The 12,459-nt window shown below is 41.4% G+C and overlaps 1 protein-coding gene across 1 annotated transcript in view; it reads left to right on the top strand.

The window, feature by feature from the left end:
• The first annotated feature begins 271 nt into the window (after positions 1 to 271).
• The window catches only part of LOC306819663 (voltage-dependent T-type calcium channel subunit alpha-1H-like), a 43,800-nt gene continuing 31,612 nt past the window's right edge, over positions 272 to 12,459 (top strand). Inside the window, exons 1-5 of the mRNA XM_079337089.1 lie at positions 272 to 592; positions 2,769 to 3,060; positions 9,745 to 9,836; positions 10,014 to 10,147; positions 10,513 to 10,610. Coding sequence (XP_079193215.1) covers positions 560 to 592; positions 2,769 to 3,060; positions 9,745 to 9,836; positions 10,014 to 10,147; positions 10,513 to 10,610 — 649 coding nt within the window. The 5' untranslated portion in view covers positions 272 to 559. The remainder of the gene's footprint in view (positions 593 to 2,768; positions 3,061 to 9,744; positions 9,837 to 10,013; positions 10,148 to 10,512; positions 10,611 to 12,459) is intronic.

Genomic DNA, 12,459 nt, shown 5'->3' with positions numbered 1-12,459 from the left:
AAACATTGGTATCCAACATAATAAGTAAGGAAGGAAGTCTTTATTTATTTATAATAGTTTGAACAAGTTGCTATTTTGCTCAATATTTTGTACTGAGTTGCGACTTGTTATCGTATTTAATGTAATACAGTTTAAAGAAGATGTTTTACAAGGCTGTGGAAATGCAGCTTCCGGTACGAGACAGTTTTATTTTGAAGGTAAAATTCGAGTCAACAAGTCTGACTCATTCTGGCTCGCTTGACGTGGCTCTCCCTCTCCCCGGTGCGCCTGAACTCCGGTACCTGACATCGCAGAGCGCGTCCAGCCAAGGGGACACAGACGCACGGAGAAACGCTTGGTTCTATTGAACTTTACTTTCCCCGGTTATATAAACTTCTGCGTCTGATTCCTCCCTAATTTCCCCCCTGTTTTCCATCTCCCCGACTGAAGGACTGAGTTTGGATATCGGCACGGGGGGGTGGGGGGGGGGAGAGGGAGGCAGAGTACCGTACCAACGGGCTGCTCTCAGATGGAGCAGCAGGGCTCCGGGAGCTCAGGGCGCACGGCGGACCTGGAGTGAATGACGCTGGTGGATGGACGCTGCTCCACCCAGGTAAGAAGGGCAAAGTTTTCCCTTTTATTGTTGATGATGTACTTTTTTTTTTGCTCTTCTTGTCCCAGGTCTTGCGCTTATAACGTCTCAATAGAAAATGTCCGGAATAGGCTGATGTCGCTCATACTCAGTGGTCAATTGGGGGTCTGCCACGAAAATGACCAAATGAAATAATTGGTGATTGAAGTATAATCTATGTGGTAGGTCTACTATATGACTATTTTAGACCTTACCTTACTTTATGGTTTATCTAGTTGTGTGCTTCATTTGAAATCAAAAACAATTGGAACCTTGCTCTCAGGTAAATTTCGTTTGATGCTGATAATTGAGTTGATAATTGATCATTTAGATACTTGAATTGATAATTACAGTTGATAATTGAGTGAATTGCACCCTTTCTCCTGTGTGTGCTCCAACCCTGTGTAAGTCTGGGACAGGCTAGATCCACATATGTCATTGTTACATATGCACTGTTTAAGAGTGGTTGGCCTTCAGAAGGGTGTCACAGTGAAAACTAAATGTAACGTTTTGTGGAGGTGCATATTTTAAAGTTGTTTTATTGATTAAGATTTGGAGCAATTTATGCATTTGTGTGTGCAGTTCTAATACAGAGCTTGATAGGTTTCAGAGATCTTCTAAATGTGTGAATATATTTGGTTCTGGGGACTAGTTTTTATTTTATTTAGATTTAGTCAGAAAAGTACATTTCCACATGCTATTAGCAAAGGCTCATAATGACTTTAAAAACTGTTTTAAAAGAACTTATAGGCTTTGAACTGCACAGAAGAATGCTTTATTTTTCAATAGTTTCAATTGTTGTCCGTCCAACAGCTACTATTCAAACACAACAAAAAGCCTTAAACTGTGTGGCTCTGGACTCCTCACTCAGTCTAGGCTATTTGCCCATAGTGGAAATTCACAGGAAAAAAAGGATACTGGCAGATTCAATCTCATTATTTTCATCAAACACACTCATACTGATACACTCCTCCCTGTGCTTAGAACTTGCATGCCAGCTCTCCTGTTGTCCTGTCACTCTGTCAGGGAGTATGCATCCCTACATGGATTCATGGTTGGCTAGATTTCTATTGTCCCGAGTCTTCTTTATGTTCACCATCCAAATAATCCAACTCTTGCTCCAACTTGATAACAAATTGGTATCTTTGGAATTAATTTGCCAGAATCTCTCTGGGGATCAATAAGCAATTGGAATGAGCAGACTGTGGACCTGTGAGGAGTGTTTGCTGTGTACTCGTGACAGTGAGGATTGTGTCACATGCTCCATCTCCCATCTTTTCCTGCCAAATTCCAATGATTGCAGCACAATAAAGCAAAAAATATGATGACATTATCAAGAAAAAAGGCTCCATTGCAAGAAATGACTCCATTCTGCTCTGCATCATGCTCTTAAATATCAACTGTGATTATCTTTCAATTCGACATTTCCTGCATGAGATGTCAATGCTTCAAAAAATTCAAGTTAGGACTTAACAAATTAACCACAGCTGCTGAAGCTCCACAGTCACTGTGCTTCATGAGATTTCATCACATATACAGCTCCTTATAATATATAAGTAACACTTTCCATCATGAATATAAAGCTGTAAATGAGAAAAAAGATACAACTGACAGTATTAGACTATACATTTTATTCTCGTTATTGTAATTTGAAAAACAAAATGTCTAAGCTACTTTATCTGTATGTCCAGATTGTTTAAAGCCAGTCTGGATTAAAGGCATCAGCAGTAATGGCCAGTTGTCATGACTGAATTGCACAGCTGTAGGATTATAATACAGGGGTCTTAATGCTTCCAGTTTCCTCGTCTGACTTGTGTGTTTGCACCTTTTCCGGTGTCTATTAGTCACTTCTGTTTGGGTTTATTTAGATTTATATTTCCTGCACAGGACTGCTCCCTGGCTGTGATTGTTATACTGAAGGTTGCTTTTGGTTTCAGAGAATAAAAGAAAAACGTTTTTTTTATTTATTTTTTTTTCTTCCTGTGCTGCTTTGCTAGAGGGTGAAGGGTCTCGTGGACATGATAGCAGGCTTGTCAGTCAGCACAGTTCCGGATGGTTTTGTGAAGCTGCAGCGCTATCCAAAAGGCAATACAACAAAAACATACACACATGCATCCATATGTTCCAGTGTGCCTCTATGCCACCCCTTTTCTTTTAGGTTCAGGCTGTTCCCTGCACGGCCATGATGTGCACCCAGGACCCAGACCTGCATGAGCAGCAAAGAGGACCAACGCAGGAGGAAGGGGATGAGGAGGAGGAGGAGGGGGAGAGGGTGCATGTGTCAGTTGGGAGAGAGGAGAGGGAGCGGGACAGGGAGGAAGAAGAAGAGGAGGAGGAAGAGGAGGAAAAAGAGGAGCTGCCATACCCCTCTCTAGCACCAGTGGTTCTCTTGGCTCTGACCCAAACAAGCCCACCCCGCTCTTGGTGCCTCCGAGCTGTCTGCCACCCATATCCTTCATCATCAGGGACTACACCTGAAACACTGCAAATGTGTGTGTGTGTGTGTGTGTGTGTGTGTGCGCACGCAAATAAGTGCCTGCTGTTTAAAATGTAGGAGAGGGATTGTGTGTTTGTGTTTCCGCTCTGTACTTTCTCAAGGCTGTTGTACTGACAAGGCCCCCTGCGCCTTAATGTTTACTTTACGTCTAAACACAGGGATGATCGAAAGAAGGTCAGCGCTGCGTGTCAACGTGTGTGTATATGTAGGCTCGGAATACCTTCAGGTATTTCCTCGGACCCATTAGCTATAGGAAAGGATGGCAAACATTTTTCCCTGATTGGAGGTTTCCATAGTGACAAGCCCTAATGAATCTCCAGGGTTACAGCCGCCTGTCAGTTGCATTGTTACCAGCCTCCATTTTTTTTTATAGCAGAAGGAGTCGCAAATAATAAAAATCTCACTTCACCTCTCGCACTTTGCTCTGGTTCTGTCTTTATCATCTCACCTCCCATTTCCCTCCTTATCTCTCACTCTATGTCTCAGCCACTTCTGCTGTAGACGTGAAGGTGTGAATGTGTGTGCGTGTGTGTGTGTGTGATTGTGTGTTAGTGTGCGTGCGTTAGCAGCTATGAATACTCTGAGGCATGCCTCAACGTCAGCAACACCTCAGGGATTTGTCAAGTCTCTCCAAATTGAATTTTTTTTCACTAGTTTTGACTCCATTTGTGTGCATGCGTTTCTGTGTTTCTTCACTTGTGCCAGTGTCATTGTGAGCCTGTCTGTGCTCGTCTACTGGTATTTGCCATCGTCAGCACTCTTTGTACTCCATAAAATATAAATACATAATTGCTGAATAAATAAAAAGTACACCAAAAGGTTAAGAAAGAGAATAAACTACAAATGCAATACTGCTCTGCAGCCTGCTGGGCATTAAGCAGAACCAACTTACCGGACACACACACACACACACATACACACATACACACACACCAGCAAGTGAATGCCCTCACACAAGCAAGGGAATCTCCCATGGAGACGCTCTTTAGAGGAATCACCTGGTTGCTTGGCAACAGCTTAGGTCTGCCCCGATGGCCACGGTTACTTCCGATTGCAGTATTTGTTTGTTTTTGTGTATTGGTCTGTCTGTCTTCTTTCAGCTATCCATACAAAACTGCAACTGGCATGTGTCCATTTTATCTGAGTGATCTTCAGTGTGTGTGTGTGAGAGTTTGTGGTTGTTTGTGTGTGTGTTTTTGTGAGTGACCTGCGGAGGAAGTAATGTGGGTGGACACTGTTCGACAAGGACATTAATGTGAGCACAATGGGGTGGGGGCAGTCCCCAAGAGCTGAAATTCACTTTTCCCTGAGGTGACCCCTCCTTCCTTTATGCTTTTTTTTTTTCTCAGTACAAAACTCATTTCCTTTCTCCTTTGCTTCCATCTCCTCCCTCTCTCCGAAAACACCTTTATTCTTCTTTTGTGCTGTGTTTACAACGTACTGTACGTCTCTCCACCCTGGCGCACATCTAACAAATTTATCTGGACCAAAAACAAGATTTGCTTTTGCTATTATATAACACTCTTGTATTCCTTCCAGGCTACATTGATTTCTGTTATTTCCGGTTTCTTCGCCGCGAGGGGCCCACTTTGTGAAGTGCTGAGCTTTCCATGTGGCAGTCATCACGCTCCTTTTAAGTGTAACATATGACACGCACAAAGGCACGTGCATATATGTAGGGAGGTGTGGGGGAAGACACACATACTCCAACACACACTTGCACAGGACATAACTTATTCAGGAGTGCATGAAACATTCAGAGCATTTCCTTTTGTTTAAAGCTGAGAAAAGCTGTATCTGTCACTCCTTTACAAGTTCCTCTCTTTTCCTTCCTCTTTTCTTCTACTCGGCATCTCTTGTTATTCTTTACTCCCTCTTTACGCTCTATCCATCCGTTGTCCTGCTTTTTATCCCCCTCTCTCTCCGATCTTATAAACTTCCTTTTAATTAGGCTGAGGTGTGTGTGTGTGTGTGTGTGTGTGTGTGTGTGTGTGTGTGTGTGTGTGTGTGTGTGTGTGTATGTATGGGGGTGTAAGGAGACAACGATAGATGGGAGGAGGTCTAACTCAAACTAGAGGGAGCTGTCAGAATCATTTCAGCCAATTAACATGATTCCAGCAAGTGTTTCCATGGTTACCAGCTGTCACACTCGTAGTGGGTGGAGCAAGAAGACCAAACAAACTTGACAATAACTTCACTTGGTCTCTGTCTTAGGCACTCCCCCCTCTCTCTAGCCAATAACACAGAAGCATATACATCCTTCTGAAGCTTAAATAGGTTATCTTTAGTCAAATCTGCATGTTTGGATTGTGTGAAGGTCCAAGCAGCAAGGACCATCAGAAAACTTGCAAGCAGATCATTTATACACTGTATTTCCTATTTAAGGATTCAGACTTAAAGATTGTTGGATTAATATTATCTATATATCAGTAATTTTAAATACATTTCAGATCAGATGAATTCTGTGAATTAAAACAACTTATTGCTGGAATTGAGGATCCTCTAGTATTTACCTCTTTAAAGGTTTAATTGAACAGGATAATCTCTATTGATTGGAATAACAATGCAATAACTGTAGACTTGATAAATGATGATACAAATGAAACCCTTACTTCTTGTTTGGGTTTATTTTATAATTTGAAAAAGGTATTTTTCCAAGCAAAGATTTAGTTTGAGCTCTTTATAATTTATTTTTCTTTCATTATTATTATTCATTATATAATCAACAACCATAAATTAATTAACATTAGTATTCAAGAATGAAATATGTTTTCTGTTGAGATATTGGATAACAACAAAGCTTTTAACAATTACTGCTGGCAATTCTTTAAATTATTTTTGATCCTTTTCGATTATTGTTTTCATCAGTTGTTTGGGAAAGAATAGCAGCAGACAGGAAACAAGCAAATAGAGATGTGCATTACAGATGACTCGCAAAATGACTCAGCTGCAATAAAACCAGGGTTGTTAGAGTGACATTTAGCTGATAATTGAGTGAAATACATACTCTTCACTCAAAGTACCAAATCATTTTAGTTATTCTGAAATAAATAACCATTGTGTTTCTACAACAGGCCATTGTATAACAAGTCCTTGTCACACACACACTATCCTTGCAAAATAAAGTCTATCTGTTTTCTTTTATTCTTTCTGAATGCAACATTTTGTGGAGATACACATTTTGATGTTCTATTGATGAAGATTTGGAGCAATTGATGCATTTGTGTGTGCAGTGCAGGTACAGAGCTTTATGGTTTCAGAGATATTAAGACATTACTTGAGTGATTTCTTTCTGCGCTTCAGGTAAAACAGTTGTTGTTGTTTTTTACGCAAAAAGTAGATGGCAATGTTTGAACAAGCATCCATTTACCTTATTTCAAGGGAATCTATTCAATTGTTGGTGAAACATTTTAGCCAGGACCAAAGTAGTGAACCAATCAACAGATCTGTGCAGGTATTACAGCTAGTCTTTCTGAGTCATTATAAAGACTTAGATGTTATAGCTAGCTGGCCTGCAACTTGATTGTTAGTATTTGACTTGTGATGTTATTTTACTACTATTCATCAAGTCTGCAATAAGTTTATGGTAATACGTTTAGAATTGATTGGTTTTGTACACTCCCTGTAAAGCGCTTCTAGGCCTTAAGTGGTCAAATGGTCCACTTGAGAGGTCTTCCTTCCTCGTCAACTTAAGAGTTAAGTAGTAGGAAAGTGGAAGTGCCACATTGCAAGGATATTAAGTATCCAACAGGATCTTTATAACATGCCCAGAAATTATTCTACTTAATGGTTCTTAACTGATTTATAAATCTTTAAGACACAACCTTTAACCTTTTATAAGGGTGCCTTTGAGACAGAGATACCACTCTGGGAAACCTACTTAAGCATGCAGGGAAAAAATATAAATCGTATCCTACTTGTATCCTGACGGCCTATGCGTCCTGAGGGACGATCCTTTTAAGTTAATGAATGTTGCATGTGAAAACATTTCCACACGCTGGCCTGAGCACGTGTATCAGAGCCAAGGGTGGAGGATAATGCCAGAAAGATCAGGGTGATGTGATCTGATTTGATTTATAACGTCTACCTGACCTTTATTACCTCTGTTGGCACTCAAAGAGACAGTTCTAGAGGGGATATCATGGGAGAGGAGGAGGATGATGATGATGATGATGATGAAGAGGAGAAGGGGGTGGGGGGGATTCGTGAAGTTGGAAGAGATGATGAGAGGTCTAGAGGATGAGGCAATTAGAAGGAGAAGAAGTGTGGAGGGGGCGTAATGTTTTCACTTGTTTACACTCAAAGCTTGAATCGCAAGGGTCTTAACCTCTCTCATTCTGCTGCTCCTTTCTTTGTCTTCCACATCAAGCCATTTTTCCTCACCTCCTTTGTAATTCCCCTTGTTTTTCCTTGGCACCTATCTTTATTCTCATTCACCTCTTCATCTCTCCCCCTTCCATATCACTGATGATGTTAATTAGTAAAGGTAGATGTACTTTATGTGTTGGCTGACACTCAGGTTCCTGACCGAGACCAAAGCCCTCCCCAAGGGCAGTAAGATGTAGGTGATGGCAAAAAACCCTGAGAGAGCCAAGTGGGAAAGTAGCAGGGAGAGAAAGAAGAACATGGAAAATGACGAGAGGCAAAAAAAAAAGGAAAACGAAATGCGACAAATGATATGGAATGAAGATGGGAAATTATACGGCGCTATATAAAGGAAGAGGGATAGACAGAGTGCAGTAGGAGCGGAGCAGAGTGGAGCATGGAGAAAAATAATTGGGCCAAAGAGAGGGGAAAAAGGCTGCAGAGAAAAATGAGAGACGATAGAGGGAAAGGTTTAGTGTAAGGAGGAGAGATGAAGGAAAAACAACAGAGGGAGTAAAACAGATAGAGGGAGGAGAGGACATCCTTCTGTGTATTATTCTCAATGTTGAATGATGGGCCAAGTGTGGAAAACTCCCATCCCATCCATCATTCCCACCTTGACCCTGCCTCGTCTCATGTTTAACTAGGCGTGTGAGTTTTCTGTTTATGTGTGTTTTGTGAACATTCAGGGTTATCTAAGATGCTGTAATTTACACCAATAAAACGGGATTAAAACAATCCTCCTCAGCATTGAAGGATGCTTCACCATTGTGCTGAAGGGCAGCATTGTGTGTGTGTATGTGTGTGGGTGTGTTTACGTATGAGTGTTTGTTTGTCTATGTATTAATTGTGATCCAGACCAGACAGGATGCAAGCGGATTGTGAAACTCAGAAGTCAGTTCCCACGGTGAGATGGGGGTTCCCATAGCAACCACAGCAAAGGGAGGACACTAGATTACCCCTCCTTTCTCTCTCTCTCTCTCTCTCTCTCTCTCTCTCTCTCTCTCTCTCTCTCTCTCTCTCTCTGTCTCAAGGGTGATAAAGGATTGTACTCTCATTAATTTTTCCGCCCTCTTGAGAGTAAAGTGTCCGGGAAAGGGGACTCTGTGTGTCAGCACATAGTGTGTATACAGTACGTGTGTATGTGTCCATGTACATGCTCTTGGCTTTGTTATGTATGGGTCCTTGCCTCATGAATACAATGCTGTCAACCGTTTGGCAGTTTTCAAATTTGCAAACAAACACAAGAGTGTGTGTGCGTTTGTTTGAATCCGACATAATCATTCCTTTAACACTCCACTTCAGACTATTTTCCCCATCTTTCAAACCCCATCCCCACTCTTCACTTCTGAGTCGATCTCCTTTTTCTAGTTTGACAGGAAGCAAGCAACAAACACCCGCCTTACTCAAGTTTACACTCAGCCTGACTTCAAATGTGTTGCAGTCTGTTTCATGGTAGCTGTGTTTCTTTTGTAGTTGTGAACATGAAACATGTCAGAACACCCTGTCATAAGTTGTTCTTGTAAATTAAACTTGATACATTTAAGCCTATTTTTTTTGCAAGTTGCTACCCCTTATTAAATGGCTGTTTTCTTCAGGTTAGTGCATTTGTTTTGTTTTTCTGCTTGAAAAAATGTATAAGCAGTGCGCCAAGAATTCGCACACAGATTTGTTTCTCTATGCATACTCAGATGGATAGGTGCAATCCTGTAATGTTTTTTTTTCACTGCAATAAAAACATGGTTTCACCTTTTACATATACCTATGTTTCCTCTGGGTCACTTCAGACTTTATCATTGCCTAATGTCTTAATACAGAGGCGAGAAGAGTCGAGGGCAAACACAGACTAATAAAGAGAAACATTATTAATGCAGATGGCTTCACACAGGGCAAGAAGGGGTCACTGAATGGCTTGATGAAAATGGAAACTATGTGAATAATTTTCTGTGGTCCTTACAGTCATCACATCTCAGCAGAAGCCTCCAGAAAACATTGACTATGTTTGTATCATCTATTGTCATCAGGTGGTGCATTTATTGTCTGGATTTTAAACCAGAATATTAGTGTTTGGACAAGGATGGAAAATCCTATGAAGCTGAAGTTGAATATACAGGCAGCAATGTACTTGACCTGTTATTGGTTGAGACTCTTAAATCGATTGATCAGATGTTTGCAAGAACAGCTTATAATGAAACGTGCCTGCATGGAATAGTGTGAATGTAATCAATGTTTAAAGCCTGCTGTGTTGTTGAGCCTTAACTGTCTGTCACATGGTTTGAGCGTGTGAGCATTTTGGCTATCCTGCTGAACTGTGTGACTCTCGGGATGTTCCAGCCCTGTGACCACACGCCCTTCCTGCTGCAGGTAAAGCACACATTCACACACATAATTACAAACTAATTATGTTCCGCTGTGAGACTTTATTATCAAGGGTCTGAAAAGTTTTTGCTTTAATTTTTTCATCCTTAATCTGTTGACGCTAATCCTCTTGGTGTGTGTGTGTGTGTGTGTGTTTGTGTGTGCGTGTGTGCGCACACAAAGGCTCTGGATGATGGCATCTTTGTGTTTTTCGCTGGGGAAATGGTGGTGAAGATGGTGGCCCTTGGGGTCATAGGTCAGAGCGGTTACCTTGGCGACACATGGAACAGATTGGACTTCTTCATTGTTCTAGTTGGGTGAGTGTTCGATTGGCTCACACATGCCCACGCGCACACGCACATGTGACATTAAATATGAGCCAAAAATGTGTGTATGTGTGTGTTTTGTGTAAAGCTTAGACACTTGTTTAATGCCAGTTAAATGTCAAGTGTGTGTGCGAGTGCACGAGGGTGTCGCGTTTGTGTGTGTGATGGCTCTGTAGAATGACAATGGCATCATTCGGTCCTTAGAGACAGAGACCTCAGTGATTGGTAGTTAAAAGGCGATATATCCCAGAAACGCTGCTCTGTGTTCTACTGGATTCCCTGTAGAGATTTAGAGTTTGCCAAGGTCAGGCTGATCAGGATGCCACTGACACAGCACTGGACTTTCCTTCCCTCAGAATGCTGGAGTACTCCCTTGATGGACACAACGTCAGCCTATCAGCAATCCGGACGGTCAGAGTTCTCCGCCCACTGCGAGCCATCAACAGAGTCCCCAGTGAGTTTCTTTCCTCTTTCCTCCAACTTACACCCATAGTGTATTACATTCTTTCTTTTTTCATTCATTGTTCTTGACTGTGAGGTTGAAGTGCATGCTGTAATTTTGAGAAGCTTTAAAGTGTATTCACATCCAATTTGGGAGTTAAAAGTTCTCTTGACTTGAGGAAAAAGCAGGTCAGAGATTGTAAAGAGAGAGAGTGAATGGACAAAAAAAAGGGATTTTTATGGTCAAAGTGTGTAATGTTCTTGACTGGACAAGTCATTGACCTGACAGCAATCCTACTCATTGTGTGTTTGACTCACTGAGGAGCAGATTTAAGCCTCCGAAACAAACAAGAAGTGAAGCAGACTGCAGGACAGGGTTGACAGAGCGTAAGAAGGAACATATAAATTGTCTGTCGTGGACCGTTGGTGTAAGGCAAATCTCCCAACGGCTATTCAATTCTGACAACACAGGTGTTACTCACTGCAACACACATTTAACAAGTAACTGTTTGCTTCGGGGGCTCACGTTCATACAGGCAGAATGTAGATGGCAAATAAAGTCATTTAATAGATGCGGGCAAGACTGTTAAATGGGCAAATGGGCTTTTAACTATGTACTCTAATTTGCTGTCATCAGTGACATACTACGCAATTTGATTTTAGGTCTGACACAAGGACAGCACAAACCATATAATTCTAATAACATTTACAGTTTAAATGTTTGTTGTTTTTTTAGTACATTGAAGAAAGTGCTGTCCTCCTTTATTCATGTAAATTTAGTTATATGTAGAGTACAATTCTCTGTAATCGTTCTTCCGTTGGCTGTTATTTTATATGACTCGAGGGCACTCACTGTGCTTTAGTCACATGATTAGAGAAATCTTACTGCGGCTTCTCTCAGCTTAGCAACCATTGGTAGACTATTGGTACATTATTGAAAAAAAGGCAAATTAACAGTGGGGTGGTAGGCAAGTAATTTGACTTGCATAGGCCATATGGGTGTATGTAGACTAAAACTTTTAACACCAAATACTGCCAGCCTAGTTGTTGTAGACTTCAGAATGCCTTGTCTGTGGTCACTTACAAATAAAATGACAGTGCAGGATTCCTTTCAGCTTATATTCTGTTAGTTGAGTTACTTTGAGGGGACAGTAACTCATGTGCCGAGGTGGTGCTGCGGATGGTTGCCGCGGTACTGCACTCTCTCCTAGTTGGTGCGTTTTTCTTTATTTTTGTAGTTTTTTGCTCCCCTTCTCTGGAAAAAATTAACTTTTTAAACATTAGACAGTCCTCTGCCAAACTTTTTTTACCGGTTCTCATTGAACCAGAAAGTTACGCGAAGCTTTTTGCTGGAGGAGCAGCAGCTCTCTGTGGAATTTGCTGGAGACGCTGCAGATGAGGTAAATGAGCAGGCTTGCTGTTTAAACTGAGGCAGCAGGGATTATGCTCTGTGCTTCCATCCATTTACCTGGCAAATCTCTGCTTCCTGGCCAATAAGTTGGACGAACTGCTGCTTCTAAACACCAGAAACGCAGGTTTTTCCGTTTTTGTGTGTTTTACTGAAACCTGCTCAGTGAACACATCCCAGATAGCTCACTATACTACTGGACTTTCAGCTCCTCAGAGTGGACCGCGTAAGGCATAAACTAGGCTTTAACAATAGACATGCTGAGGACCTGAACAGCTTCTATTATGATATGGAAACACCCTCAGCTGAAAGTCACAGCCAAGACATTGAATAATGTATCATTGTCCTTGTGCTCTCTGACCGCACTGTAAATTCCGCTTCATTTCTTTAATTTACCCTAGATGTTGAATCTTTAACTGCTGCAGCTTTCTTTTTGATGGATGCATGTGTAAAC

The sequence above is a fragment of the Symphodus melops genome, assembly GCF_947650265.1.
Source record: "Symphodus melops genome assembly, chromosome: 2".
In the NCBI taxonomy this organism is placed as follows: domain Eukaryota; kingdom Metazoa; phylum Chordata; class Actinopteri; order Labriformes; family Labridae; genus Symphodus; species Symphodus melops.
Note: the sequence above shows the minus strand (reverse complement) of the source record. Positions and strands in the feature narration are given on the sequence as shown.